The 25305-nt window shown below is 39.4% G+C and overlaps 1 protein-coding gene across 2 annotated transcripts; it reads left to right on the top strand.

Moving 5' to 3' along the window:
* Positions 1-334: 334 nt before the first annotated feature.
* On the top strand, positions 335-22612 carry dio2 (iodothyronine deiodinase 2). Of its 2 annotated transcripts, none has more exons than XM_016991111.2 (2): positions 335-1739; positions 16072-16650. In XM_016991111.2, exons 1-2 carry the CDS (start codon positions 1518-1520, stop codon positions 16648-16650), a joined length of 801 nt encoding a protein of 266 aa, XP_016846600.1. In that variant the 5' UTR covers positions 335-1517. The 2 variants fall into 2 exon arrangements, with proteins under 2 accessions (XP_016846600.1, XP_003214410.3); XM_003214362.4 differs by having other exon boundaries at positions 339-1739; positions 16072-22612.
* The last annotated feature ends 2693 nt before the right edge of the window (positions 22613-25305 follow it).

Here is a 25305-nt window from a genome sequence, read left to right as displayed (position 1 = left end):
TTCCATTGGAGTAAAGTAATATGTTATGCCCCCCTAAAATAAAGTGCTAGTCTTATGTGGACAGATATAAATGAATGAGATCTTTTGTAGCCTTCTAATTGGGAAGTATGGAGTGGGAAACTCTTGATTCGGTACAGTATATTTTCACGGATGAGCTTCAGTTTTAAACCAAAGCTGAATGAAAATTTTACACCTAGCCCTGTCCTCCCTCCACCCACCAGTTCTTTAATTCCTTTCCACATCAGCAGATGAAGTCAGACCTGGGTGTTCCTTGTGTTTCCTTAAATACCAGGAAGACGACAAAAGATATTTAAAACAGCACATGCTTTCGTGTTTGATTATTGTGGGAGGGAAACATACCAAAATGTGCCCTTTTCTAGGATGCATCATCTCTTACACCTTCCTGGAAACTACACAAAGACATAGTAATAATTGGAAGGGAGAAAAATATAAGGATGAAAAAACCCACTCTCTTTTAAATGATGAAAGATCATACTTCTGTGTCACTTTCCACATCATCATCTGAAAATATTTTTCCAGAGTTTGAAAACATTTGTGAAGGAGGGGCCAGTCTTCCGAGAGGTATCTGTAACTTTTTTTAAAAAACAAAACAAAACAACAAAGCAAAGTTCTTCCCTCCCCACTCCCTTCTCTTTTTTTTAAGGAGAGAGAGAGAGAGAGAGAGAGAGAGAGAGAGGGAGGAGGGGGTAGAGTTTTGAGAATTTTACTTTTCTATTCACTGCAGTCCTGGCCAAAGTAAAGCCCTCTTTTACACTGACGTCAAGATCTTTACTAAGATTAGGGTTTCATTTCTCTATTGCAGCAATTAGCCAGGGAATGTATAAAAGGCTTGAGGGAACCAAGCTAGGACTCCAGAGGGAAAGCACTTCGTACCACAGGCAGATAGCGACAGGCAGATAGAGAGAGAGAAAGAGAGAGTGAAAGAAGAGTGGCAGAAGAGAGGCTGAGAAGGGAATGAACGGGAAATAGCAGAAAGTTTGTGTACCTAGGCTTTCTGCTCCTCCACCTGTCCCCTCACACACACAAAAAAGATTGTTTCACCTGATAGCTTGGGTGATAAAAAAAAATTGAGGGAGCTGCCGAGTGCTTAAATAGCTCAGAGTTAGAGGAAAGTTAGCAATTCTGCTTCATTTTTAGAACTGCAGGCAATTGGCAGCAGAGCCACTCCTCTCAAACAGACTGAAAAGAGCTACTGACTAAGGAGGAACAACAGTAGTTTGACTTAGAGTTTTTGAAAAATTAAAAGCAGTTCAGGGTGGAAAGACTTTCACGCTGGCATTTCACAGTTATGTTTTTTTAAAGCAGCTTTGCCTGAACTGAGAAAACTTTCTGGGAGAGGAGACAGGGGCGCTGAGTCTTTAAGAAGCACCTTGTGATTTTTCTTTTCTCATCATCTTTATTGCTGCTATTATTTATTACTATTATTTTTTATGAGGGAGCAGGGCATGGCAAGGGAACTCCAGGGAAGCCACTGAAGAGCAGCCGCAGCAAGCAAGATGGGTCTGTTAAGTGTGGACCTATTGATCACGCTGCAGATCTTGCCTATTTTTTTCTCCAACTGCCTCTTCCTTGCACTCTATGACTCGGTGGTCCTCCTGAAGCACATGGTGCTTCTCCTGAGCCGCTCCAAGGCTGCACGTGGCGAGTGGCGGAGGATGCTCACCTCAGAGGGGCTGCGCTGCGTCTGGAACAGCTTCCTTCTAGATGCCTACAAACAGGTGGGTTTGTGACAGTCGGGTGGAATGGGGACATTGATTTCCTGCTTAGGATAAGCTAATCATAAAGTTTGCCAGAAGTTTAAATATTGTGATCTGAAGTATTTAACACAGAAAGTGTCCAGTCCAGGATTGGAACCCTGAAATTCCAGTTCTGGGTACAACTTAATCAAATAATTGTTTTTGCAAAGTATTTTATTTGAGAAAAAATGTATCGGTTTCTTTATTCTGTGCAAAACAGAATCGTTTTTGTGTTTCCCACCTTCTCACCATGAAATAGCTCTGTTTTCTCTCTTTTTAACTGTTGATGGTAACTTACGTATTCCCTCACTTTCTCTACCATGGATAGACCTGTACTAATGCCCCAGATGCATAATATGTATATGTACATGAAATACATTAATGTTGAATGCCTTCCTTTTAAGTAAAATAATAGAATTTATGTAGGTGTAAATAGTCACAGGATTGATGATTAAATTAGCAAGGATATAATCATGGTGTCTGACCCTCAGAAAAATAAAAAACAGTTCACCTGCTGTAAGAAAGTAATGCTTCAGCGAAACTGTTTGATGCATCTTGTTGATTTCAGCTTCCCAGGCAGAAGTGAAATTCTTTGCTAGAATAAATTGTCAGTGCCTTTTGGAAAGGAGAACACAAAAGTTTGGAGGCAAGTTATTCAGTGGGAGGCTTCTAAAACATTATGCCAGTAAACTGATTGGATGACTCTTTCAAAGAACTTTATTTCTAAGATTTCTCTGTCTTAGCTTAAGGACATTTTTGCTGAGGCAGATGAGGACTAGTTCATTAGATCCTGAAGCAGAACGCTATGAAAATTTAAAAATGCACCTTTCCTTACTTACATTTTTGTTTTACAGTTTGGTGTTTTCCCTTCTTCTATAAATAGATTTACTAATATAGTAATGATAAGTACTAGGCTTGTATTGGCATATACAGCAACAAAGCCTGAAGCTAAGTTCTGATACATTTTAAGTTGACCTTTTTCATTCCATATATGTAGTATAGATGCTTTTATTATGCAGTACAGTGACTAATCCATTCTATAGTTCCAAATTGGATGCAAAATGTTCATTGTTTCTAAAAGGCTGGGGCCTCATTTTTTGGAAACTCTGAAAGTTTTGTGTATAACTTTGAATATAAAAGTGACTTTGTCACTATGTTGAATAATGAAGGAGCTTGTGTTACATGTCAGTCCTTTTCAATAAGTTCTATTAGAATATCTTTGGTTCTATTTCATACCAAACACTATGACAGCGCTTGGCACTATAACTACCAAGACATTTTCATTATTCAGAAATTCTGTACCATCTAGCCCTTTCTGTGAAACAGTCTTCCTCCTGATGTGTTGGTTTACAACTCCCATCAAGTCTAGCCATTGGCCATACTTTCTGCAGATTTAGATCAACAGATCTAGAAAACACCAAGTTATGGGAGGTTGCATGAAGTGTGCGCTTATGAGGAATCCATTGCACCATGGAGAGCTCCCATGGTAAAATCAGGAGGCGTTAGGTACCCAAGGATAATCATCTTCATATAAAATTTTTCCCATATGCTAGTTTGAATCACCCTTGAATTATATAGGTGTGCTGCATCTGATCTTGGATTCTAAGCAGGATCAGACCTGGTTAGTTCTTGGATGGGAGACTACCAAGGAATATTAAGGCTATATTTGAGAGAAAGCTACTGGCAAAATTACTTCTGAGCATTCATTGCCTAAGAAAATTCTATGAAATTTTTGAGGTCACCATAAGTCAACAGGCAACTTGAAACACACCTGACTTCCCATGCATGCACATAAACCAACAATGTGTAGATTTACTCTGGAACATCTTACTATCCTAAATTATAATAGATGAGTACTAAAAGCATGTGCCTGAAAATATTTATATAGTTCACAAAGTTTAAACTATAAAAAGCGTTATATTTTATTTCATCTTTTTATAATTGCCTTTTGCTCTGCAGTTGTAATGATTTTCAAAATGGTTTACAATGACAAAATCAGAAAATTACAGACCAACGATGATGCTATATCATCTACGGTATGGTAGATATTCTCTTCTAACTCCAGTTCCTCTTTCTGCCAGTATCGTTGCTCTTGTATGATAAAGATAACCATCACCTATCTATCATTTATGCTGGGCATTTGAAATATTTTGGATTGGATGCAGATTTAACCATATTTAGAAGAGATCTACTGAAATGAAACAAACCTAAATTAGACACAAGTGACATTCAGTGTGATGTGAAGATTTGAATGTTGAAGTAGGACTCTGGAAAAATATTGTACTAGTTTTTTTCCACCTTGGGAAACTACTGGAGTTTCATTGTCTCTGTTTCAAAGGAAGGCAATTTTGCCAAGAAAACCCCATGATAAGTTCTGCTTATGGGCTGCCATAGAATCAGTAACCACAAGAGCCATCCAGCCCAGCCGCTGACATGCAGAATACACAATCAGAGCACTACTGATGTATGGCCATCCAGCCTCTGTTTAAAAAGCTCCAGAGGAGACTCCACCACACTCTGTGGTGGCATAGTCCACTGTCCAACAGCTCTTACCATCAGGTCATTCTTCCTAATGGCATCTCCTTCCTTGTAGTCTCTAGAGCAGCAAATATCAAACTGGCCTCATCTTCAATATTACATTCTTTCAAATATTTAAATATGGCTATCATGCTATTTCTGAACTTTCTTTTATCCAGGCTAAACATACCCAGCTCCCTAAACTGCTTCTCAGAGGGTATGGCTTCCAGACTCTTTACCATTTTGGTCACTCTCCTTTGGACACATTCCAACTTGTCAATAAGTTGGAAACAACTTGAAGATACTTAGTAACAAATTAAACATGACTGGTTTGATTTAATAGCTTGTGCTTTCAATTAACTAAGTCCATTTTAGAGTCATTCAGTCTCTGAAATGTCAAAAAATGTAAAAGCCGTCATAAACATTTTTTCCATTTGCATCCAATTTGTATATGTAGACACTCAGTGCTCCATTTGTAATATCATGGAAACTTACATTGACATCAATAAAGAGTTGGTACCTCACTTGTTTTACTTTTGTTTTAATAATTTCAAAGGATGAGCATTACTAGAGCAAACACAAAGAATGAAATTTACAGACTACTTGAGCTAGCATGTGTATGAATGATTTATCTCATCTCAAGATTGTCGTGGGACAACTGAACACACAAGTTGGAACCAGAGAGCGAAGGAGAGTAGGGATGCAATGTTCTAGTTCCCAAAGAGTTAGTGGAGAAAGAGTGCATTATGCTACAGTTGGTTTTAAGTCATTGTGAGTCTCTTGCCTCTAGCCTTAAGCAATAAAGAAAAAGGAAGAAACAGTCATGACTAACTTGGATCTCATTTTTATGAATAGAGTTCCCAGTTTTTATATGTTGCATTGCTCATGTGTTTCAGCAATATCCAACTGTCCTACTGTGTAATACAATGAAATCTGCAGTTTTCCATGGGAAGTCATGGAAGGCCAAAAGATACTGTCAAATGGGTAAAGGAAAGTGATAATAAGGCCGGGCTGCAGTGTGTATGTGTGTGTAAGAGAAAATAGCCATTTCCTTTGCTTTTAATTAACATCACATTTACTAACACCACGTCTCGATATGAGATAGAGCTTATGCTCGACAAAAGCAGATACCTTAATAGAGTTGTTAGGAAGCTGGCACCTAGAGCAATAAACATTAGCAACAGTTCTAAAAGTAAGATTGGGAGTAAAATGTATTGGGTTTCTTTGATTCACATGTAATTTGTTGCTCAATTGGGCATATGTTGATTCTGTGCCATTGGAAAGATTATTGATGATTCTGTCATGTTTGTCCATTTTCCTCTGTAGTGTGTTTTTATCCAGCTTTAGTAGGTTTCTTCACACTCACTGAACTTTGCTTTCCCATTTGAACACCTGCCAGATTCAGAGTGGATTTCTGCTGTACTGTTCCCTCCTTATCATCTGAATAGCAGCCCCAGGGAGGCAAGCACACCCCGTGTTGCACAGAGAGTTTCTTTATAACAAGGCTAATTATCATAATGAGAGTTAATGGAGCTAGTGTTTAAGACTGTGTATCTTTGCATTAGAGAGGAAAAGTTCAAAGAAAAGCCTTGTTTTGAGGACACCTCATGCCCTCACTCCAAAATGCTTCTGTAATGTCGCTAGATGCTGTTGGGATGAAAAAGGCAGCTGTATTCCATCACATGTTTAGAGAGTGATGTGTCTGCTGAGAAAACATGATGATGAAAACCCTTAATTGTGTACATCCAGGACATTCACAATATTCCTAAGTTATATAGGTCATCATGATGTGGGCCAATGTAGACTTTGTGGCAGGCGGCGGCACCATGTTTGATCTATGCACAATAACACATATGTTTACAGGTAATGCAGACAACCCACCAACCACTGCGGTGACTCTTTAAAAAATGTTTCCCTGTATGTCAGGTTATGCTTCAGCACTGTGTGAGACTTGTTTTTATGTAATCCAGAAAGGAAGAAGGAAATAGCATAGCACAAATCTGTTTTCAAATAGGCTTACATTGTATTACTGTGCAAGAAGTAACACTAATATAAATGATTGCAGCATTTTTAAAGCTCCAGTGGAAAATGGGTGGAAGCATCCTGCCACTTCAATGTTTTTGTTTTACTATTTACCTTTCCGCTCAGTTTCAGGACTCATCCTAGCTTTGTGCCCCGCCTTGGAGGATACAGTAGGGCAGATATTGGAATAGAACAGAATAGAATAGAATGACATTATTGTCATTGTACATTGTACAATGAAATTAAATGCTTTCCCCAGAACATATCACAAAAATAGCACAGCCATCCTTCCACACTCCAACCACCACTGCGCAGCCCCCATCAATGCAAAACCATGGTGTCCAGTATAATTATAGCGCTAGGATAAAAGCTATATCTCAGTCTGTTTGTCCTTGTCTTTGTCACCCTGTACCATCTACCAGATAGCAATAATTCAAAAAGAGAACATGCTACGGGGAAATGATCCTTAAGAATGTTCTAAGCTTTTTAAAAAGTCTTCCAAAGAGGGGAGAGGGCAACCAATGATTCTCTGTGCAGTAGTGGTGACCCTTTGGAGCAGTTACCAAACTGTGCAGTTACCAAACCATACACAGATGCAGTAGGTTAGGACACTCTCTGAAGCAAAGCAGTAGAAAGTTACCAGCAGTTTTTAATTCAGTTTTTGGTTCCTTAGAAGTCTCAAATAGTACAGTCGCTTATTGGCACTCTTAACCAATGCTGCCTTGGTTAAGAGAGCCCTTGAGTTCCCCAGGTCAGATCCTTTCTTAACAGTGACACCCAGGAACTTAAACTGACCATCCACTCCACTTGGTCTCCATTTATGACCAAAGGCTGAATTTCTGGTCTGTTTTTTTCCCTATAATCCTCTATGAGCTCCTTGGTCTTATTGATGTTAAAAAACAAGTTATTGTCCTTGTATCACAAGAGCAGACAATCCACCTCATCCCAATAGGGAGACTCGTCCCTTCAGAGATAAGCCCCACCACTGATGTATCATCTGTGAATTTGGTAATAATATTGCTATGGTGGTCAGGGATGAAATCATACGTGTACAAAGTATAAAGCAGAGGATTCAACACACAGCCCTATGGCATCCCAGTTTTGAGAATATCATGAAGAAGTATTATTACTTAATCTAACCATCTGGGAACACCCAGACAAGAAGTTCATAATCTAAGAACACGTTGAATATGACAATCCAAGATTCATAAATTTAGACACCAATCTATGTGGGAGGATTGTGTTAAACGCAGAACTAAAGCCTGCAAAAAGCATCCTCACATAGTTTCCCCATATTTCCAGGTGGGTCAGAGCAGTGTGGAGAGTGATGGCTATAGAGGTATAGCATCCTCCATAGATCTGTTAGCTCTATATACAAAATTATGTTTAATGTATGTGGAAGGCAAGAAATGCTATGCCTGCAGACCAATTTTTCAAGGCACTTCATGATGGTGGAAATGAGTGCCATTTCTACTCCTACTCTACACTATTTCTATGAATACTTGTGTGGGAGTCCACTCTATTCAGTAATGTTTCTTAATAAACTAATGTAAGATTGCCCATGTAATCTCCAGGGATAAAGAATCTGGTTTTTAAGATCTGGAGAAAAGGCATGGATCCCAAAGACTCATGCAGGAAACATAACACTTTTCTTTCACTTCCATTGTATGGTGGTCTTCATGGCAGGTTATGTGTGGCACAGGACTTGTCTGCAGCTCCACAGACAAGAGCTGTTCCCCTGTGATATTGTTCCAACAAACATGGCAAGAGTTTTCAGGGCACAACTTTGTTTGGAACCATTTGGCTAGGAAGAACTTTTCTAGTCAAGCACTCTATTTCCTACAGTGGTCAGGGAATTGTCTCTTAAGAGATCCACAAACAACCTATAAAAGCAATAGCAGCTCTTTCCACTGCGATCATTTTCCAGCAACTGGTTATTTAATGACATACTCAGGAGAATAGTATTGTTGTGTTTCTTTATTTCTGACATATGATAACCTTAAGGCAAGCTTGTAATCAAGTTTTCTTGGCAAGATTCATTTCAAAGGGATTTGTCTTTGCTTTCTTCCCCCGAGGCTGAGATAATGGAACTTGCCCATAGTCAGTGGGTTTCCATGAATGAGCAGGGATTTAAGCTTTTGCCTTCAAAGTCATAGCCCAACCCTCAAACTAACACACTATTTTAGCTTTCCATAAGAATACAGGAACCTTTGGTATATTGGGTTGAGCCAATAGTTCAGTATTGTCTATAATATCCAGGGTTTAGAAAGGAGCTTCCAGTCCTTCCTAAATCCACAAAAGAATGGTGTCTTTATTGGGCAAATTAATGCCAATGGAGTTGAAATTTAATCACTTTACTTGGATTTTATTATTCTTTTCTCAGCCACACATATGGTCAAAAAAAGGGGAATGGCCTTTGCCTGCACTGGATAATCACTGGATAGCAAAAGAAGATATATGTAAGCTTGCAATTCTAACATGGTCATTTTTTCTTCTCCTGCATGTTGTTTAACACCTTTGGCTGATGGAGAAGCAGCTGAGCTTCAAAAATATACATGGTGTAATTTGATCTTTTTTAATTGGCCCAACAAAAGTATTGCTCTTTTTATGAAGTTTGAATTTTGTTGTAATTTGCTACATGGCCAATACAGGTATCATTGAATATGTTTTCCAATATTCCTGGAGATGACAGAAACGGGATCTGAAACATTCTACAGGCTTTCCCTCAAGAACACAACCAGGATGTTGAAAAACATGATAGGGATGGTCCAGAGGTAGAGAGGGTATGCATGCAAGACATATTCATTTAATTCTACTACTGTGTTGGAACTATTATGGCCTTGAGTTTCCATTATGTTTTAATGCTAATTCACAAGTCTGTATGATTGGGGACCTCCAAAACTGGTTCCCTGGCTCAGAACCAGAAATGCCAGGTCAGAGTCTGCCTGGGCTGGCATCAGTGCAAAATTAGAATTAACTTCAAGATCAGGGTAGAAGTAGTTTAGTCTTCATAGGTCAGGCTTTTAATCATGTAGGCCATTGTTTCCCAGCTAATCAAAACCCTTTACTAAAGAAAGCTTAACCCAAAGGGAATTAAGCCAATAAATGTATGCCAACTTAAGTTTATGTGAACATGATTTACACTGAACAGTCTGTAAATAGTCCAAGATTCAGTGCTCAGCTTCCTAAGCTTCAGAATTAGTAAATTCTAGGGAAGAAAACATAAAGGCATAATGGGCAGTGGTACATCTTCTCTGCCATTACTTCTTTTTATGGTTGAATTTGCCCATGGCTAGGACACTGACAGTCAATAGGAACTGCCTAAGGAGAAGCCTGTCACAGTCAAACTGTTGGCTTAACCCCCTGCTAAGGAAAGCTAGGGAATACTCTGGAGTTTGAGCACAGCTGGGTCTGATGTGGACTGATCTGCTGTCCACAACAGCCAGAGCCGGCCCGAGGTATTTTTCAAGTGTAGGCGAACAGAATTTTGCCCCCCCCCCCAACCAATCACTGAAAAATAAAAGCGTTGGATAAGCGAAAATGTTAGATAATAAGGAAAGATAAAGGAAAAGCCTATTAAACATCAAATTACATTATGATTTTACAAATTAAGAACCAAAACATCATGTTTTACAACAAATCAATAGAAAAAAGCAGTTCAATACATGGTAAGTGTGGACTTAGATAACCCAGATAGCCCTCAGTATTAAAAAAAAACCCTCTAAAATCAGGACAATAAATAAAGAACAACACTCTGAAAACAAAAGAAATCCAGACAGTAAACAATCAGGGACAGCTAACTCCTCCCAAAAAAAGATTCTCCCAGGCAAGAAGAAGCCAGGCCTTGAAGCCACAGGGCCATTAAATGCTAATCAAGGTAATTAATTACAACATTCACACCTGCTTCAAAGAAAAGTTCTTTCTCCCACCCTGGACCTTCTACAGATATATAAACCCCACATACCTAGCTTCCAAGTTCCCACAGACCTCACAATCTCTGAAGGCCCCAAAGGTGGGCTCCCATGGTGCGAAGGTGGGTCTGCGCCGGCCGGAAAGCCCAGCACGGGCACCAGGAGGCCCAGCGTGGCCACCGGAAGGCCCAAAAGAGAAGGAGGTGGAGAGTGGTGCCCTCCTCTCAGGACGATGGCGCCCCTGGGACAATGGCGCCACAGGCAAGTGCCTAGTTCGCCTTATGGTTGGACCTCCTCTGACAACAGCCATCACTGCCAACACCATCCTCCTTTCCTTGTGCTTATTTGTGCAGGGAAGGGGTCAGATCGTCCCTGTGTTGCCACCGTCACCACTGCAAATGGATGCAGAACTCCAGGAGTACTGGATTATCCCGCTCTTTCTTTCTGATCATGTGGTGCCCCTGCTGATGTCAGCATAGGATACCTGCGACAACCAGTAGTTCTCCTGGAGCTCTGAGGCTGTCCAGAAGTGACAATGGTGACAGGATTGGTAAGGTGACAGTCCAATGGAACCGAACCAGTCTTGGGCTAGTTTGATCACGTAGACTCCCACCGTCACTACTGCAGGTAGTAAATGAAGCATGTGGCTGCCACCAGGGTCACTCCACAGCATTACTGTTCTGGACTGGCCACAGATTAAGCAGCTAGATAAGCCCTACCTCAGCCCTTTTTTTCTATAGTTGAATCAATTCTCCATTCATTAATGTCATTTCTTAAGAATGTCCCATTAACTGTGGTGCAAAGTTGTTTGAGGACTAGCACAGAAACTGTTGGTCTTTCCAGTCACTTCTAGCAGGGATTGTGACTCTCTGTTTTTAGTATTAGTTCTTTTTCTTCCTGGTATAGAAAGTTAGTCATACAAATAAACTTTAAATAGGATGTGAATACCTTTTGGTGCTTTATAACCCTTATGAAATATATAAAGAGGTGTGTTTATGTTTTTGACCTGGTTAAATTCCTATCAGTCCAAGTGTCAAGACCAAAACATTCTTTGGCTGCTTCTCTCTACTTCTTAGATATACGTGTTCTTAGAGGAGGGTGCCAGAAATTCTTCTAAAAATGACATCTCAAGATGCCTGATGCTATCATTACAGTCAGTGTTATGTAGCATCATTGCAAAAGTCATTTACAAAAGAGGTGGACAGTAGTATATAGAATAATGGTTTGACTACTCCATGACCCATCGTTGGAATAATTTTGGCAGGCTTTTAAGGCAGTGGAACAAGTCCTCTTAGCTTTCATCATATTTGTTTACTTTGGCCTCAAGTTCAAGGAAGTGCCTTTCTTTGTATTTCACAGCAGTAAGAGTTTTTATGAAAGAAGCTGTCTATTAAAAGGAAATATTGCCCAGTACTTCTAAGTCCAAAATAGCCTGACTGGATGTTTATCAAGAAATAGTGAGTAGTCACTCCCAATATGATATTGTGAACGGTGTGCTTATGCACAGTAAACACAGTAATGCGAGTTCATAAAATTAATCTCAGCAAGCTATTTATGCAGAAATATCAACAAACTATTTTAAATGAGTAAGGAAATGTAACATTCCTCATATCCATGGAGGGTTAAAGGGAAGGTCATCATTACTGCATTATGTTTATTTATAACCCGCTTTTTCTCTGCACAAGGAGACTCAAAACGGCTGTAGATCAGCAGGAATTAAATTTTCTTTGATGGATTATGTCTGTATTAGGGTTGTGCGACTCGGCAAAAAACTGTACTATTTTCAGCTCCATATTTGGCTCCCTCCCCCCATTCCATTTACCGGGAAATACCCAAAATCGGGAGGGGTGGTGCCATTTTGTGCTGGTAAGATTTGGCCCACTGGTGATAATGTGAAAACTTTAGAGGCTTGTTTCTCTGTCATTTTTATACCTATCAGCATGAAACTTGACTCACTTGTAGCCACATTTCACCAATCCACTGGTTTTGGGAATTTTTTTAGAGTTTTTACCATAACTTAAAAAAACAAACAAACCATAAGAGGAGGTTCTGGAAATTAAAGTCCCAACCAGTGGGTGCCACAAGAGGGGAGGAGAATGGACACAGTCAACCAGGCTTCTGATTGGCTGAGAAATATATGCAAGAAACATACAGAGAGAAAAACCTCCACTGACATCATGCCCCAAGAAGGAGCACAGAGGCTCTTTCACTGTCTGGGCCACTCAAAGTGCTGCTGAGAAAGCAAGCTGGGGTTCTCTCTGGAGGAGAAGCCTAGGGAAATCTTTTGCTCTCTCCAGACTTGTTTGCCTCAAGTGGGTGCTCTGCAGGGGTGGGGGGTTCAGGAATGGATGGAGGAGGCTGACAGGGAAGAAAGAAGAGGGGGAGCCACTGCTGCCAGGCTCCCGGTCTTGTCTGATTTGTGAGGCTGCCCACATGCCAACATGCCTCAGGTAGAGTGCTGCTCAGCCCCATTACTTCCTATTAGCTAAAAGATTTGGCTGCTAGTGATCCATATTGGCTGAGCCTTGGGCTGCCCCCAGCCAGTCTGTTTTTGGAGGTCTGGCAGCTGGATTGACACATTTCCCTGAATCCGGTGTTGCCAAATGGAATTGTGCACAGCCCTAGTCTGTATCTGTATAACCAACCCTAGACTTTTCAGAACTATATCTGGACCTTTAATATCGTTTCTGACAACTGTAGCACTCTTCCTTAATATTAGCAGTGCCCATTTCCTACTGAGGCCTGTCATCATGATATACTTCTGCTACCAAGGACCCAAGAGATATTATTTAGAGAAAAAGTGTTGTAAGCCTGAATGCTATCTATTTTTCTCATTTATGAATATTTTTATTTATTCAGGTGAAATACAAAAAGATTTGGAATGTAAAGCTTGTGTAGGAACATAAGAAGACTCCTAGTTTAGCATTCTGTTCATACAGTGGCTAACCAGTTTCCTGTGATTAGTTTTAGACATGAATAGAGCCTGATGTGGATGAAGGAGACAGAGAACTAGAGGAAGACCAGGAAAGGTGATGGTTGGCATTTGGCAACCGATGACTCTTAGGGAGGGACAAGTTTGGCCAGGCAGCATCCAGTTACTGTTTCCTAAGAATTGTGGCTTTTGGAGAAAAACAATAGCAGCATGAACTGTCCTCTTGTCCTGTAGCTGATGAAAATGTGGGATGAATCATTGCAAAATGATAGGCTCTGAACTCTGGAGGGGATGTGTATGGAACAAAATCAGACAGAAGGGTTCAAAAGTATTCTGCTCATAGCCCTAATGCGCCATGTCTGTGTTTAAACAGCCAGGGCCACAGCCTGCTAATTATCTGGCAGCATCTATTTTCTGTAAAGAGTTGACACAGCTTGCCACAAAACTCAGAAGTCTCTAATGACGGGCTTCAAAACATCACCCTGCAGGATCTGAAAAGATTTATGATTTTATCCTCTAAAAGAAGGATGGAAAAAAGTGCAAATGCTTTGTTCATTGGTGTTACAGGAACAATGTTACTATAGTGTCAAGATCTATTTCTAGTCAGTGGCTAATGAATGGGTCTTTTTTGCCTGCCTCTGCCACCTCATTTTTCAAACCTGCATGCAGGAGCACCACTAAACATGCCCTTGCCATAGAGCACAGTTTTAAAGTGAAATTCCTAAAGTCTAGGCAGTGGTGTTAAAAAAGCAGGTTGTGCTTTTGCACAAACAGACATTGATGTAGTCCAGCTCGTGCTCTCTTTCTCTCCAAAAGTTGCTAACCTTGCGCTTAAGAGTCTGGGGAAAACCACAAGTAAGTTACGATGGTTATGCAGGCATTCAGTGTTGTTTGTCTAGCTATGTGGCCATTGGCTATGCAGTCCAACAAATCCTGGGAATTGTATTCTGAAAATGAATTTTTCTTTATCTCTGAGTTATTGATACTCTCTGTGAGTAAGTGTTATCCATTTTTTAAAAGTCATCGAAGTCTTGTGTTGTCTCATGGCAATTAATTCTAAAGTTAATTATTCATGGAATAAAAGAATATTCCTTTTTATTTGTCAAGCACATCTTGTTCAGCAATTTCCTTGGGCTGTTTTAATATGAGAGAGAATGAGAATAACTTAATTATTCTTTTGAATTAACAAGATTGGAATACTCAAGTTGGTTGTGAAGAAACAACTTCCTAGATTACCTGTGGATGAAATAGAAAATCATTGCTCAGTTTCTTTGTCAACTCCCAGAGCATAAAATTGAATTGACTGGTTAGCACAGAAGTCTGTAATTATAAGGAACTGTGGAGCCAGAGTTATTGCGTGTGAGTGAAATTTTCTGGGTTTGTTTTTCAGAATGGCCCTTTCGCCTGCCTTTGTTTGTCATTTCAAAAGAGGTTTGGCAGAGCAATAATTTTTATTTTAAAAAAAATTTTGGATGACATTTTATTGTAGTGTGTTGTGGGTATCTTTCCAAGAGCTAATTCTACCCACCCTTTCAATAATGAATAACAACAACAAAGAAACAAAAAAGGCCCATGAAGCATGTCAATCCCATTCCTGAGCCTGTTAGAATAAAGAGTCCCTTTGGGAATGTTAGAGCTTCATCAAGACCAATTAGCAGGAGATGCTGCTGTTTGTGTCTGAGCACTAACTACTGGGATGGGTTGGTTTTTTTGGGGTGGCTGATGCTAGCACAGAACAAGGCACCGACCTAATTACTCTATTTGCAAAAGCAGAGGAGGCCTTGTGAATGTCTGTTTGGCAAGCCTTTCTCATTAAGGACAAAAATCTCCAAACAAACAGAAAGATAGAAAGAGTAACATGATAGGTAACCTGTGGCCATGAGATTTCATTTGTTGCTGTGGGAAATGCAGTGATGCTATCCATACCAGATGATGACTTAGTCACTTTCCAGATATGTGATGACGTGAAACCAGCTATTGTTTGGTTTTCAAAGCCCTCTTGGTTTGCAATGTACTGCATGTTGGGAGAAAGGCACAGAGAATAACCTTCCATTGTCTCTAAAAATTAAACCAATGCCTTGGCACTACAGATAAGCTAGGAAGTTGTTCCTTCACAACCAAATTGAGTAGTCCAATCTTGACAGAGGTACAGTAGCTAGTGGGCAGGGTTTGATTGCTTGTCATTCCTCTTCCCCTATTGCTACTATGGAGAAGTCTCTTTCCTTGAGTTAGATCCACTGTACCTTTGTGGATGGCATTACTCAGAAGAAAGCCTCCAAAAGTAATGTTGACAATTGGGAAAGATCATGTGGCACTAAAGGCCTCATAACACTTGAACATTTATCCACTTTAATCCACTTTAGATGCTGTGACTGCCTCCTGCAGAATCCTGGGGTTTGTAGTTTAGGAAGTCCCAGGGATTTGCCAGATGAGTAGTTTAAAGGCTTCTTCCTAAACTACAAACTCTAGAATTCTGCAGAAAGCAGTCACAGCATTTAAAGTAGATTAAAGGGATTAATGCTTAAGTGTGATGAGGCCCTAAGTGCTCCTTCATTAAGCCTGGCCTTAAGTCATTTAAGTGTTAAAAGGTCAACATCAGCAATTCGAAATGGTCTAGGAAATTGCCTGGTAACTAGCACAGCACTAGAAGAATATGTCCCATTATGTTTCTGCCCTTTAAAAACCTTGAAACTCAGAAATCAGATTTAATTTTGGTTCAAACATATCCACCAAGAAATGGAGCAAATAACACAGGCTAGTGGGAAATAATATCTTTAAGTGAAAGTGAAAAAAAATGGTTTCATTTTTTATGACAACTCCCCACCCCCCAATAATATCAGTGGAGAAGCTGACAATTATTTGGTTAATGAAATTCAAATGGCACCAAATCTTCAGTAAATTATAATATATATTTTCTTGCTTTACACAACAGGTGAAGCTGGGTGGAGAAGCTCCTAACTCCAATGTAATCCACATACCTAGTGGGACTGGTGACAACAGCAACAGCAGCAGCAGGTGGAAAAACTCCAGCGGAAGATATGGCATGGAGTGCCACCTTCTAGACTTTGCCAAATCGGAGCGCCCACTGGTGGTCAACTTTGGCTCAGCCACTTGACCCCCTTTCACAAACCAGCTGTCAGCCTTTGGCAAGCTGGTGGAAGAGTTCTCCAGTGTGGCTGACTTTCTGTTAGTCTACATTGATGAGGCTCACCCATCAGATGGCTGGGCTGCTCCTGGTGTCTCCTCCTCTTTTGAGGTAAAGAAACATAGGAACCAAGAAGACAGATGTGCAGCTGCTCACCAGCTTCTGAAGCGGTTTTCCTTGCCACCCCAATGTCAGATAGTGGCAGACTGCATGGACAATAATGCCAACGTAGCCTATGGGGTCTCCTTTGAGCGTGTGTGCATTGTACAGAGACAAAAAATTGCCTATCTTGGGGGCAAGGGACCCTTTTTCTATAATCTCCAAGAAGTTCGACTTTGGTTGGAGCAGAATTTTAGGAAGAGATGAAACCCAAACTTACCACAGGAAGATATGTTGAACATTTCCCCTTTGAAGTGATGCTAAAGGGAAGTAACTTGCATCCTGATTTGAATAGGCTTTGTTAAAGCCTTGTTACAAAAGAGCAAGCCTAAAAATGAGGTCAAATGAGCACAACAGATGTGAAGCAAACAAACAGATAACCATTTTCGCCCTTTCTACCTGGATTTTCCCCTTGCTCTTCAAGAATGGAGTCTGGGAAAGTTGTGCCTTTAAGACACGAAGGCTGGTGTGATGAGATATCTGTGCCACAAGCAGACGTTCCTTGTATTGAGGTGTTTGGCACATAAGGAGCTGAAAGCATTTGTTCCAGAAAAGTAGTTCATTGTGAAAGCTGTACCATCACCTGAAATGAAGGGCTATCCCTTTGTCCTGCTACATTTTTCCCACTGAATTTTCATTCAGCAAAATATTAGGAATCTGAAGTTTGCCAGTGTCACGAAACAGAACTCTTTATTTTGTGGTAGAGTGGTATAGATTCTTAGACAAAAGTTCCAATATCTGCTATGAACTGGCTAGTGATGCCCTTTTATTTGCTGACACCAGGAATTAGAGATATTACAGGGTTAGTATAGCTGCAATCCTGAAGTTTTAAATTCAAAGCTGATGATGCTAGTTGGTTGGCTGTAATGTGTTTTGCAATGGATGGTTCTGTGATCCCTGCCTTATTATTCATTGGATGAAACCAATAGAGTGTTTTTATGCTATAATTAAGTCTTAAGCATTTCATGGCAACACCCAACATGGAAATCACTGATTTTGGGTCTTAATTTGCAACTGAGAGTTGGATAACTATTATAGCAGAAAGATCTGTTGTGCCTTAACCAATTTAGAAAGTGGTAGCTCCAACATTGTGTTAAAAAATCTCATTCATGAGAAAAGGATCTTTTTGCATTTTCAGAACCAAAATACATGGAAATTCTGTTTGTAAAATATCAAGGGATAGTTGTATGATGGCTAAGTCTAGTTGGTTACATCCAGGATAGCTGATTTGTGCTTCCCTTTCTTATATCCAAACAGTTACAAAACAGTTCCAGATATCTTCTGAAATGCACACTTTGGTGAACTTAATTTGCTTTTCTCTGATTAACCAGCAAGGGCAAACTTTTCTAATGATTTTGCACTGCAGACAAGATCATAAGATGAACAGGTAATCCCTTGCCATCCAATTCTCCATTTGAATAAGTGTCTGGGACACACCAACATGGCACACATGGATCCACTTCCCCACATCTAGCAAGGAGAACAGGAATTAATTTGGCTTTGGATCTTGTGCAAGGAGAAAGGTAGACTATAAATTAATTAAATAAATGAAAACAAGTTATTCCAACATTGTGGGAAATCAAGCAAGGAAAGGTTTTCAACCTTTTCTGGGTCAATCACATTTTGTTCAGCTTTTGAATAAGTGTAAGCAATAAGAACATTTTGGATGTCATTTCAGGAAGAGAATGCAGTGAAACATTGAATCCAATACCATCAAAAGGAACCAATGAAAGCATTATTTCATATGATATTTTTCCTACACTGAGATAATCTCTGAGCAGGGAGAAACATCTATACATTGGAGTGCATTGTAAGAGTATCCTGTGTAGGAAAGATATTGTGTGTATTCCAATTTTTGGGAGAGAGTAGAGAAAGAAAAGCAAGGTGGGGATAGAAGTCACATATTGCGAGCAATCTGTTGTGTAAGACATCATTTTTGACATTGGGATCTGTCCATGGTCTCATGAACCTATACTTACTCCTTGATATTTATTTGCATTCACAATTACACAAGGTCATATCTAACAAAAAATGAACTTGGCTAGTGGTAGCCCTGGATGCATGGAACTGAAACAATTTATTTATCAGCGTGCTTGCTTTCTTTTCGAAAGAAAAACAACAGTACAATTAGGATTATGAGTTACAGTGTAATTCTTTTTTAAAAAAAATGAAAATAATTTATTGCATTTGGAAACAATAATGCAGAAAGAGTATTTTTATGTGAGGGAAAAGAAAGGGGATGGGGTTACAAACCACTTTACCTCATTGGTATTGGGATTTTTTCCATTCTTTAAATATAGTAGGGTTGATCTTTCTTGCTGTCTATCCTAGCAGCCTGCAGTTAGTTTAGGATGATACTCATTCAGTGACATTAGTTTAGCCCCAAATATATCTCAGCTTCAGAGTCAATTGACTTCAGTAGTATTTTAACCTATCTTCTGTTCTCAAAGGAAGTTTCTTAAAAGGATCATGTTGGTTGCACAGGCACCCCTCACCCCCAATCACTGAGAGAATGAAAAGGAACAGAAGCAGATGGGATTTCTTAAGAAAGGAAAAGGAGAGAAAGTGAAGAGATTTTGAAAGGGACACTGAATACAATTCTTTGCAAAGGGTTTTTTTTTTTTTTTGCACAAGATCCATTGGAATGAGACAGAACTTGCCACTTAAAGATGTGACACTTTTCATAGACTTCAGCCTGCTTCATTAAAAAATATATTTAGGAGAACATCTTAGTGGATTGTGTCCACTCTATGTTTGGGGTAGAAGAACATAGGGATAATATGGGCTCTTGTCCTATTGGCCAACAAACAAACAAAACCAATTGATATTACCTCCAGTGATATTTAGAAGTGATATATAGAAGTATTCCTTTTCTCCCCTTAAGTTGACATTGCCTCTTCATTTGTGCATTTTGAATATATTTTTGTTTTGATTTGTATCAATTCAGCTAATGCATAAGGCATTTTAGAACGTGCTTTTCTCCACTGCAGCTATGCAGACTTGACAGTGAGGTATGCATGCTATTTTTTCTCTATCCACCTTCATTCCTTCCTCCCTTTACACAGACAGGTCATGGGGACACACAAATACTGAGGAAGAATGTCGGGGAAGCTGGGAAGGCATAAACAGTGAAAAGCTGAGAGCTGGAGGGCAAAGAGGTGACAGATGTTCTCTCAGTTCAGAGTAACACAAAGATGTAAGGTAGAAGAAGAAAAGAGGGGCAGTGGCATGGAATGTGGGATTCACTAAAGTGGGGTGAAGGAGATGTGACTACAAGTAAGGAAAGTTATTGAGCAGTGAGTCAATATGTATGGATGAACCACTGGACTTTCCCGATTATAGTATGTGAACTATATTTCTTATCAAAGATTTCCAAATACATTCTTCATCATTCATCTTCTAATTATTGGATTTTTTAAATCCTTAGTTAAAATGATCTGTGTTTACTCAGATGTATACTGAGTAAATATAGTATAAATATCCAAATAAATAACTGCTGAAATATGCCATCCTTACTATTATTAATGGGCCTTATTCATGGGTTGCTCCCTTTAACACTGCCACAGAAATCTCTGGGATGCCAATGTACTTAAAACTGGTTGGAACATCAGTTTTTTGAGTTAACCAGCCCAAGATCCATGTGTGTGTGTGTATATACACATACACACAAGTTTTCAAAACAATTTTAAAATCAAATGCAGCTCTGTGTATGAACAAAAAGATCCCAAGACTCTTGTGGTTCCTTAGAATCCTAGATTTATTGTGGCATAAATATTTTGCTTAGGTTTTATCCGTTAGTCTCCAATATGTCACATAATGGTTATACAACCAAGTTTTATACATATTCATCCAAAGTAAACCCTCAGTACATTCAGCGGGAGGAACAGACCATAGGCAGGTTCATTCAGTAGTCTATAAAAATCCAAATAAAATGTTTAGTCACATTTAAATTTGTTATATCATTTCAAGGTTCCTCTCTTAAGGGGGAATGAAACATCCAGTACACATTTTATTTCCTCAGTGATTTATATAATTATATTTATTTATTTCCTCTTCCATGTCTTTTTGTGTTTTTGATCATTTTTCATTTCATGTTGTTTCTAGGTATATGTTGGGGAAACCTAACAACTAAACAACCTAACCAAAGTACTGTTCTGAATAGACACAAATGTTGGTTTCTTTCTCCCCTTTTCTATCCTTATTCTCTCTTGACTTTTGAAAACATTAAAAAAATATATATTTCTGAAAAAATCCTTTTCTTTCTCATTTGAATTCCATGGATAGAAAGACAAGGTATTTTTGTGACTGTTAGAACATACCTTAAACTCACATGAGAGATTGAGAGTGACTAAACGGTAATACAGATTTGCATATCTAAAGTCACAGCAATTTTGCATGGCTATTTTCTGCTTTTTCTGTTTTCATTATTCTGGCTTTTTCTTATGTGCAAAATGCTTGTTATTCATAGATGTGTGTTCCCCTTATAGTACAAGGATTATGAAAATGGCTTTTGTCAACAGAAAATCCACCAGCTTTCTATCTTTCCCAACAACACGCATTTGTGACCCATTTCACAAATTTAATTACGCCCATGAACCAGAAAAAATAATTACGATAGAGACGTACCTGAAATATGTCCTAAGAAACAACAGATGCCACAAGAAGGAAATATAAATTTTAGCACCCCACAAGGACATTGGGAGGAAAAGGTATTTTAACTTCCTGATTTAAATTCAATTTCCTTCAAGGTTTTATATTATTAAGATGTATCATTTTCTTGTCAACTAGTAGGAAATGGTTTTAAAGTTCAAAGACAACCTGTTACAATTAATGAAAGAAAAATAGGAGAGACCTTAGACCACATAGAGCAAATACCAGTATCTACAAGCAGATCAGCAAGGCTCAAAGAAAAAGAAAAAACAGACTGCAAGGCTTGAGGTATAAGCATAACAGTATTTCAGAATCAACATGTTCTAATTTAATTGCCTAGCTGCATTACACAGCTAGCTGGCTTCTGTAGAAGGGAGGATGCAAGTGTATAGATGGATTTTCCACATTTAAATTCATTTTGGTCATAGGCTAAAAAGATTTTCCCCACCCCGCGTAGTTCTCTGTGTCACTTACATTTTTGTCCCACTAATAGGAGGTTAATTCTTGGATGAGTATTACAAGCTATGGTTGAGAAGGGCTAACTCTGTGGCCATGTAGTTTGCATTTACATGTTCTGGATAGGCAGAGGCAGCAAAATAAATATTACATAAGAAGATATACATTTGAACATTATTGTAGTATGCACTGGGCCAGATCAACCTAAAGGCCAGTGTGGTGGTGAAGAGTTTTTTTTAAAATGACCTTGGGTTGGGTTTTTAAACTTAAAGTACTATACACCCCATTGATTTAAGTGGGTCCACTCTAAGTATGACCGAGTCTGTATACAATCTTCCATATATAATATCAAGCCTAAGCTGCTGCCTGGGAGACTAACCTCTGCTTCAGAGCTTGAGTTATGGGGCAGGCTTGTGAAAAAGTAGGTTGCACACACCATCACACATTAGAACAGAGCGTAAGAAAGCAAGATACCTTATATTAAGAGTATATGGTTAAGTTAAGCTTCTCGTGAACTTAACTGGTGTTCTGTATGTGACCTTTTGTGTTGCCGAATGTTGGATTTAGATCTTAAAACCTGCATTCAATAATATAACCAAAGCAATAAAAGATGTATTGAGTAGGGAATACAGGCCAGTCATATTCAGCTCTTCACCACATTCAACGCAGGACCCATATTGACCAAACTTTGGCTGGACCTAAGACTTGGTATGAAAGGTTGAGAGGTGAGGATGAAGCAGAGCTGTTGGTGTCTTTATGAAGATCACCAACAAAAGAGTGTCTCATTCAGTTGGTGTTCAGATGTCTTAGCACTGGCATTTCTCTTTGTCTTTCCCTCTCCACCTTCAGAAATGGGAACGTCTTTGAAATCAATATAATATGAGTCTTGGGTCAATGTGGTAGGGATTCATTTGTTTTGTGTGTATGCATGTATCTTTGTTTAGATGTTACAAATACACTCTGTAGAAAAACAAGCAAAATGTTACAATATTGGTGCTGCGTGGACCATGTACTTTATAGAACTGTTTTCCCCTTGTATTTTAATAAAAGTGGAAGAAAAGAAGCCTTTGTCTTTACTGTGGTGAATACATTGTCGAGGTCATCACAGACATAAAAATAAAATGATGAAAGGCTGTTTACATGGCACAAAGTCTTCAAAGCTGTTTGATCTTCAATGATCCAGGAAAATAATTTATTTAATCTGGACATAAAACAAAGAATAACATAAGCTATTCACACAAAGTAAAAAAAAACAAACCTACTTTTGAAGCAGTAATAGAATCACGGATTCATAGAGTTGGAAGAGTCCACATGAGCCATCCAGTCCCCTTACATGCAGAAAAAGCACAATCAAAGCACACCCAATAGATGGCATCCAGCCACTTATTAAAAGCCTCCAAAGATGGAGCTTCCATCACACTACGAGGCTTGACCCCTCTTCCTTATGAAATCCTTTCAATTACTTAAACATAATTATCATGCCTCCTCTCAACCTTCTCTTCAGAAGGCTAAACATGCCCAGCTCTTTAAGCTGTTTCTCATAGGGCATGGTTTCCAGGCCTTTGATCATTTCAGTCACTCTCCTTTGGACACATCCCAGCCTGTCAATATCTCTCTTAAATTGTGGTGTCTAGAACTGGACACAGTATTTCAGGTGGGATCAGAACAAAGCAGAATAGAGGGGCATCATTACTTCCGTCAAAATAGACACTATACTCTTTTTGATGCAGCCCAAAATCCCATTAACTTTTTAAACTGCTGCATCACTTGTTGTCTTCTAAGATTTCAAGATCTTTTTCACATGGACTGTTCTCAAGCCAGGTGTCCTGGACATGCTATCCTAAAGTGTTTTCCCCAAAAGGAAAAATTACAGCAGGATCAATGAAATTCAAAAATTAACACAATGAATTACTTCTGTAACATTGTTGTGAATAATGCCAATGATCTGATTTTAAACTCTAGCAAGGAGGAGGGGAAAATATTTTAAAAAGTACCTTCCAAGCCCTTCCAGGACTGAAGGAAGAGTAAATGTCTAGTCAAATCAGTTTTTTACATGGAATTGAAGGTGGCTCAGGTTGGTTTTTTTTGTCACAAGCAGCAAAAATACCATATATTGGGTCTGCCCTATTACCATTATATGGAAATGCCCAGTAGCATCTATAATGGGAATGTATGCACTCTCTCTTTCTTCTTTTGCTGCTGTACTACTCACCTGTCACTGTCTAAGGGAGGAAGGTTACAGCACAGAGGTGTCCGACAGCAGAAGGGCAATAATGGACATTAAATCTGATGATAATTGTGGAATTAGCCAAGATTGCTTGACCCAAACAACAACAATAATGAGAAGAGTTGTAGCTGAGTCTAGCCCTAAAACCTGCGCCGAAGAAGGTTAAAATAACTTGCACCGACGTGGGTTCTTGTCCCCACTCACTCAGCCAAACCCTGGGCTTTCCTTGGTGGGCAGGGGGTGGGCAGGGAGGTGGCTACATGCCACCCTGATTGAAATCAGAATGGCATGGGGACACCCTGAAGCCCCCCATTTACCCTGTAAACTACTTTAAAAAGTCTCTTGCCATCATAAAGCTTCTGTTGCAAGAAAATGACACTTGAGGAGATAGAAGTGGTAAGGAGGAAAATCCCTCCTTGTCCCCCCTTGCAGACTCCTCGCAAGTGATTTTCTCGCACCAGGAGGATACAAGAAGGTGGGCAGGAACCTTTAAAAGTAAGTTTTAGGGGAAAATGGGGGGGATGGGGGGAGGGGGCTGGGGGGAGGCGGTGGGTGCCCTCTCACACCATTGGACTCCAGGAGCTCCAGTTGTGGGATGGCAGTGGAGACAGACCCAGTGTTGCAGAATGTGACCCTGGAAGTTAGTCCCCACAGGCTCAATACCCCATTAAATCTGAGCCTTTCATGAAGCTTGGATCTAATGACACCTTGGTTTGTTTCAAAATAATTTGTTTTTAGTGGAGTCATCGTTTGGATGCCTCTGGTAAAAACCAAGTCAAGTCCCACATTTTGGGACTATCTGGATAGGTCCTTAGATTCAACTTTAACATCCCCAAATGAAGCTTGTCTAAATCCCTGGAAACCCACTGCTACCAAAAGTTGAAAATAGTTGTCTAAGTGGGCCAATAGACTGAACTTCAATATGGGCACCAATAAAAAAAAAGTAAGGGGCGAGGAGAAGTGGCAATGGAATATCATCTATCAAATGTAAGTAAAATAACATTGATATTATGGAAGGACCAGAATCTAGGAACACACTCAGACATGCATATTCTCTCTCACGCAGAACAAAGAGCAACATTCTTTAAGGCATAATTAACTTTTCTCTAAGTATAAACTTTCAACAAAAGCCTAATTGCTGTCTAAAGACCTTGATCACAGACAAGTGATCAATTTTAGCTAAAGTCACTATCTCCTCTATGGTTCACTGCATTAATTGACTCACTACATTTTGCCTGCCTGCTTCTGAATTGCCATTCACGTTAATGAACCCAGTGCTGTACCTATGTTTTAAAGAGACTAATGTGGCATGAGATATTCTGGGAATGCCTACTGCTTGTTTCAAATTCTTAGTCTTGAAACAACAACTAGGGTTGGATTGTAATATATTATTTAGTGTGAACCCCCTACCCCCCATATACAGTGATGGTTTGTGTAGTAACTATAATGACCACAAAGCAGTTTCTAAACCAATGAGCTACAGCTTCAAGTGCAACTTAAAGGAAGAAAGAAGTCATCACAAAATTGTT

Source organism: Anolis carolinensis, chromosome 1 (assembly GCF_035594765.1).
Source record: "Anolis carolinensis isolate JA03-04 chromosome 1, rAnoCar3.1.pri, whole genome shotgun sequence".
NCBI lineage: Eukaryota > Metazoa > Chordata > Lepidosauria > Squamata > Dactyloidae > Anolis > Anolis carolinensis.
Note: the sequence above shows the minus strand (reverse complement) of the source record. Positions and strands in the feature narration are given on the sequence as shown.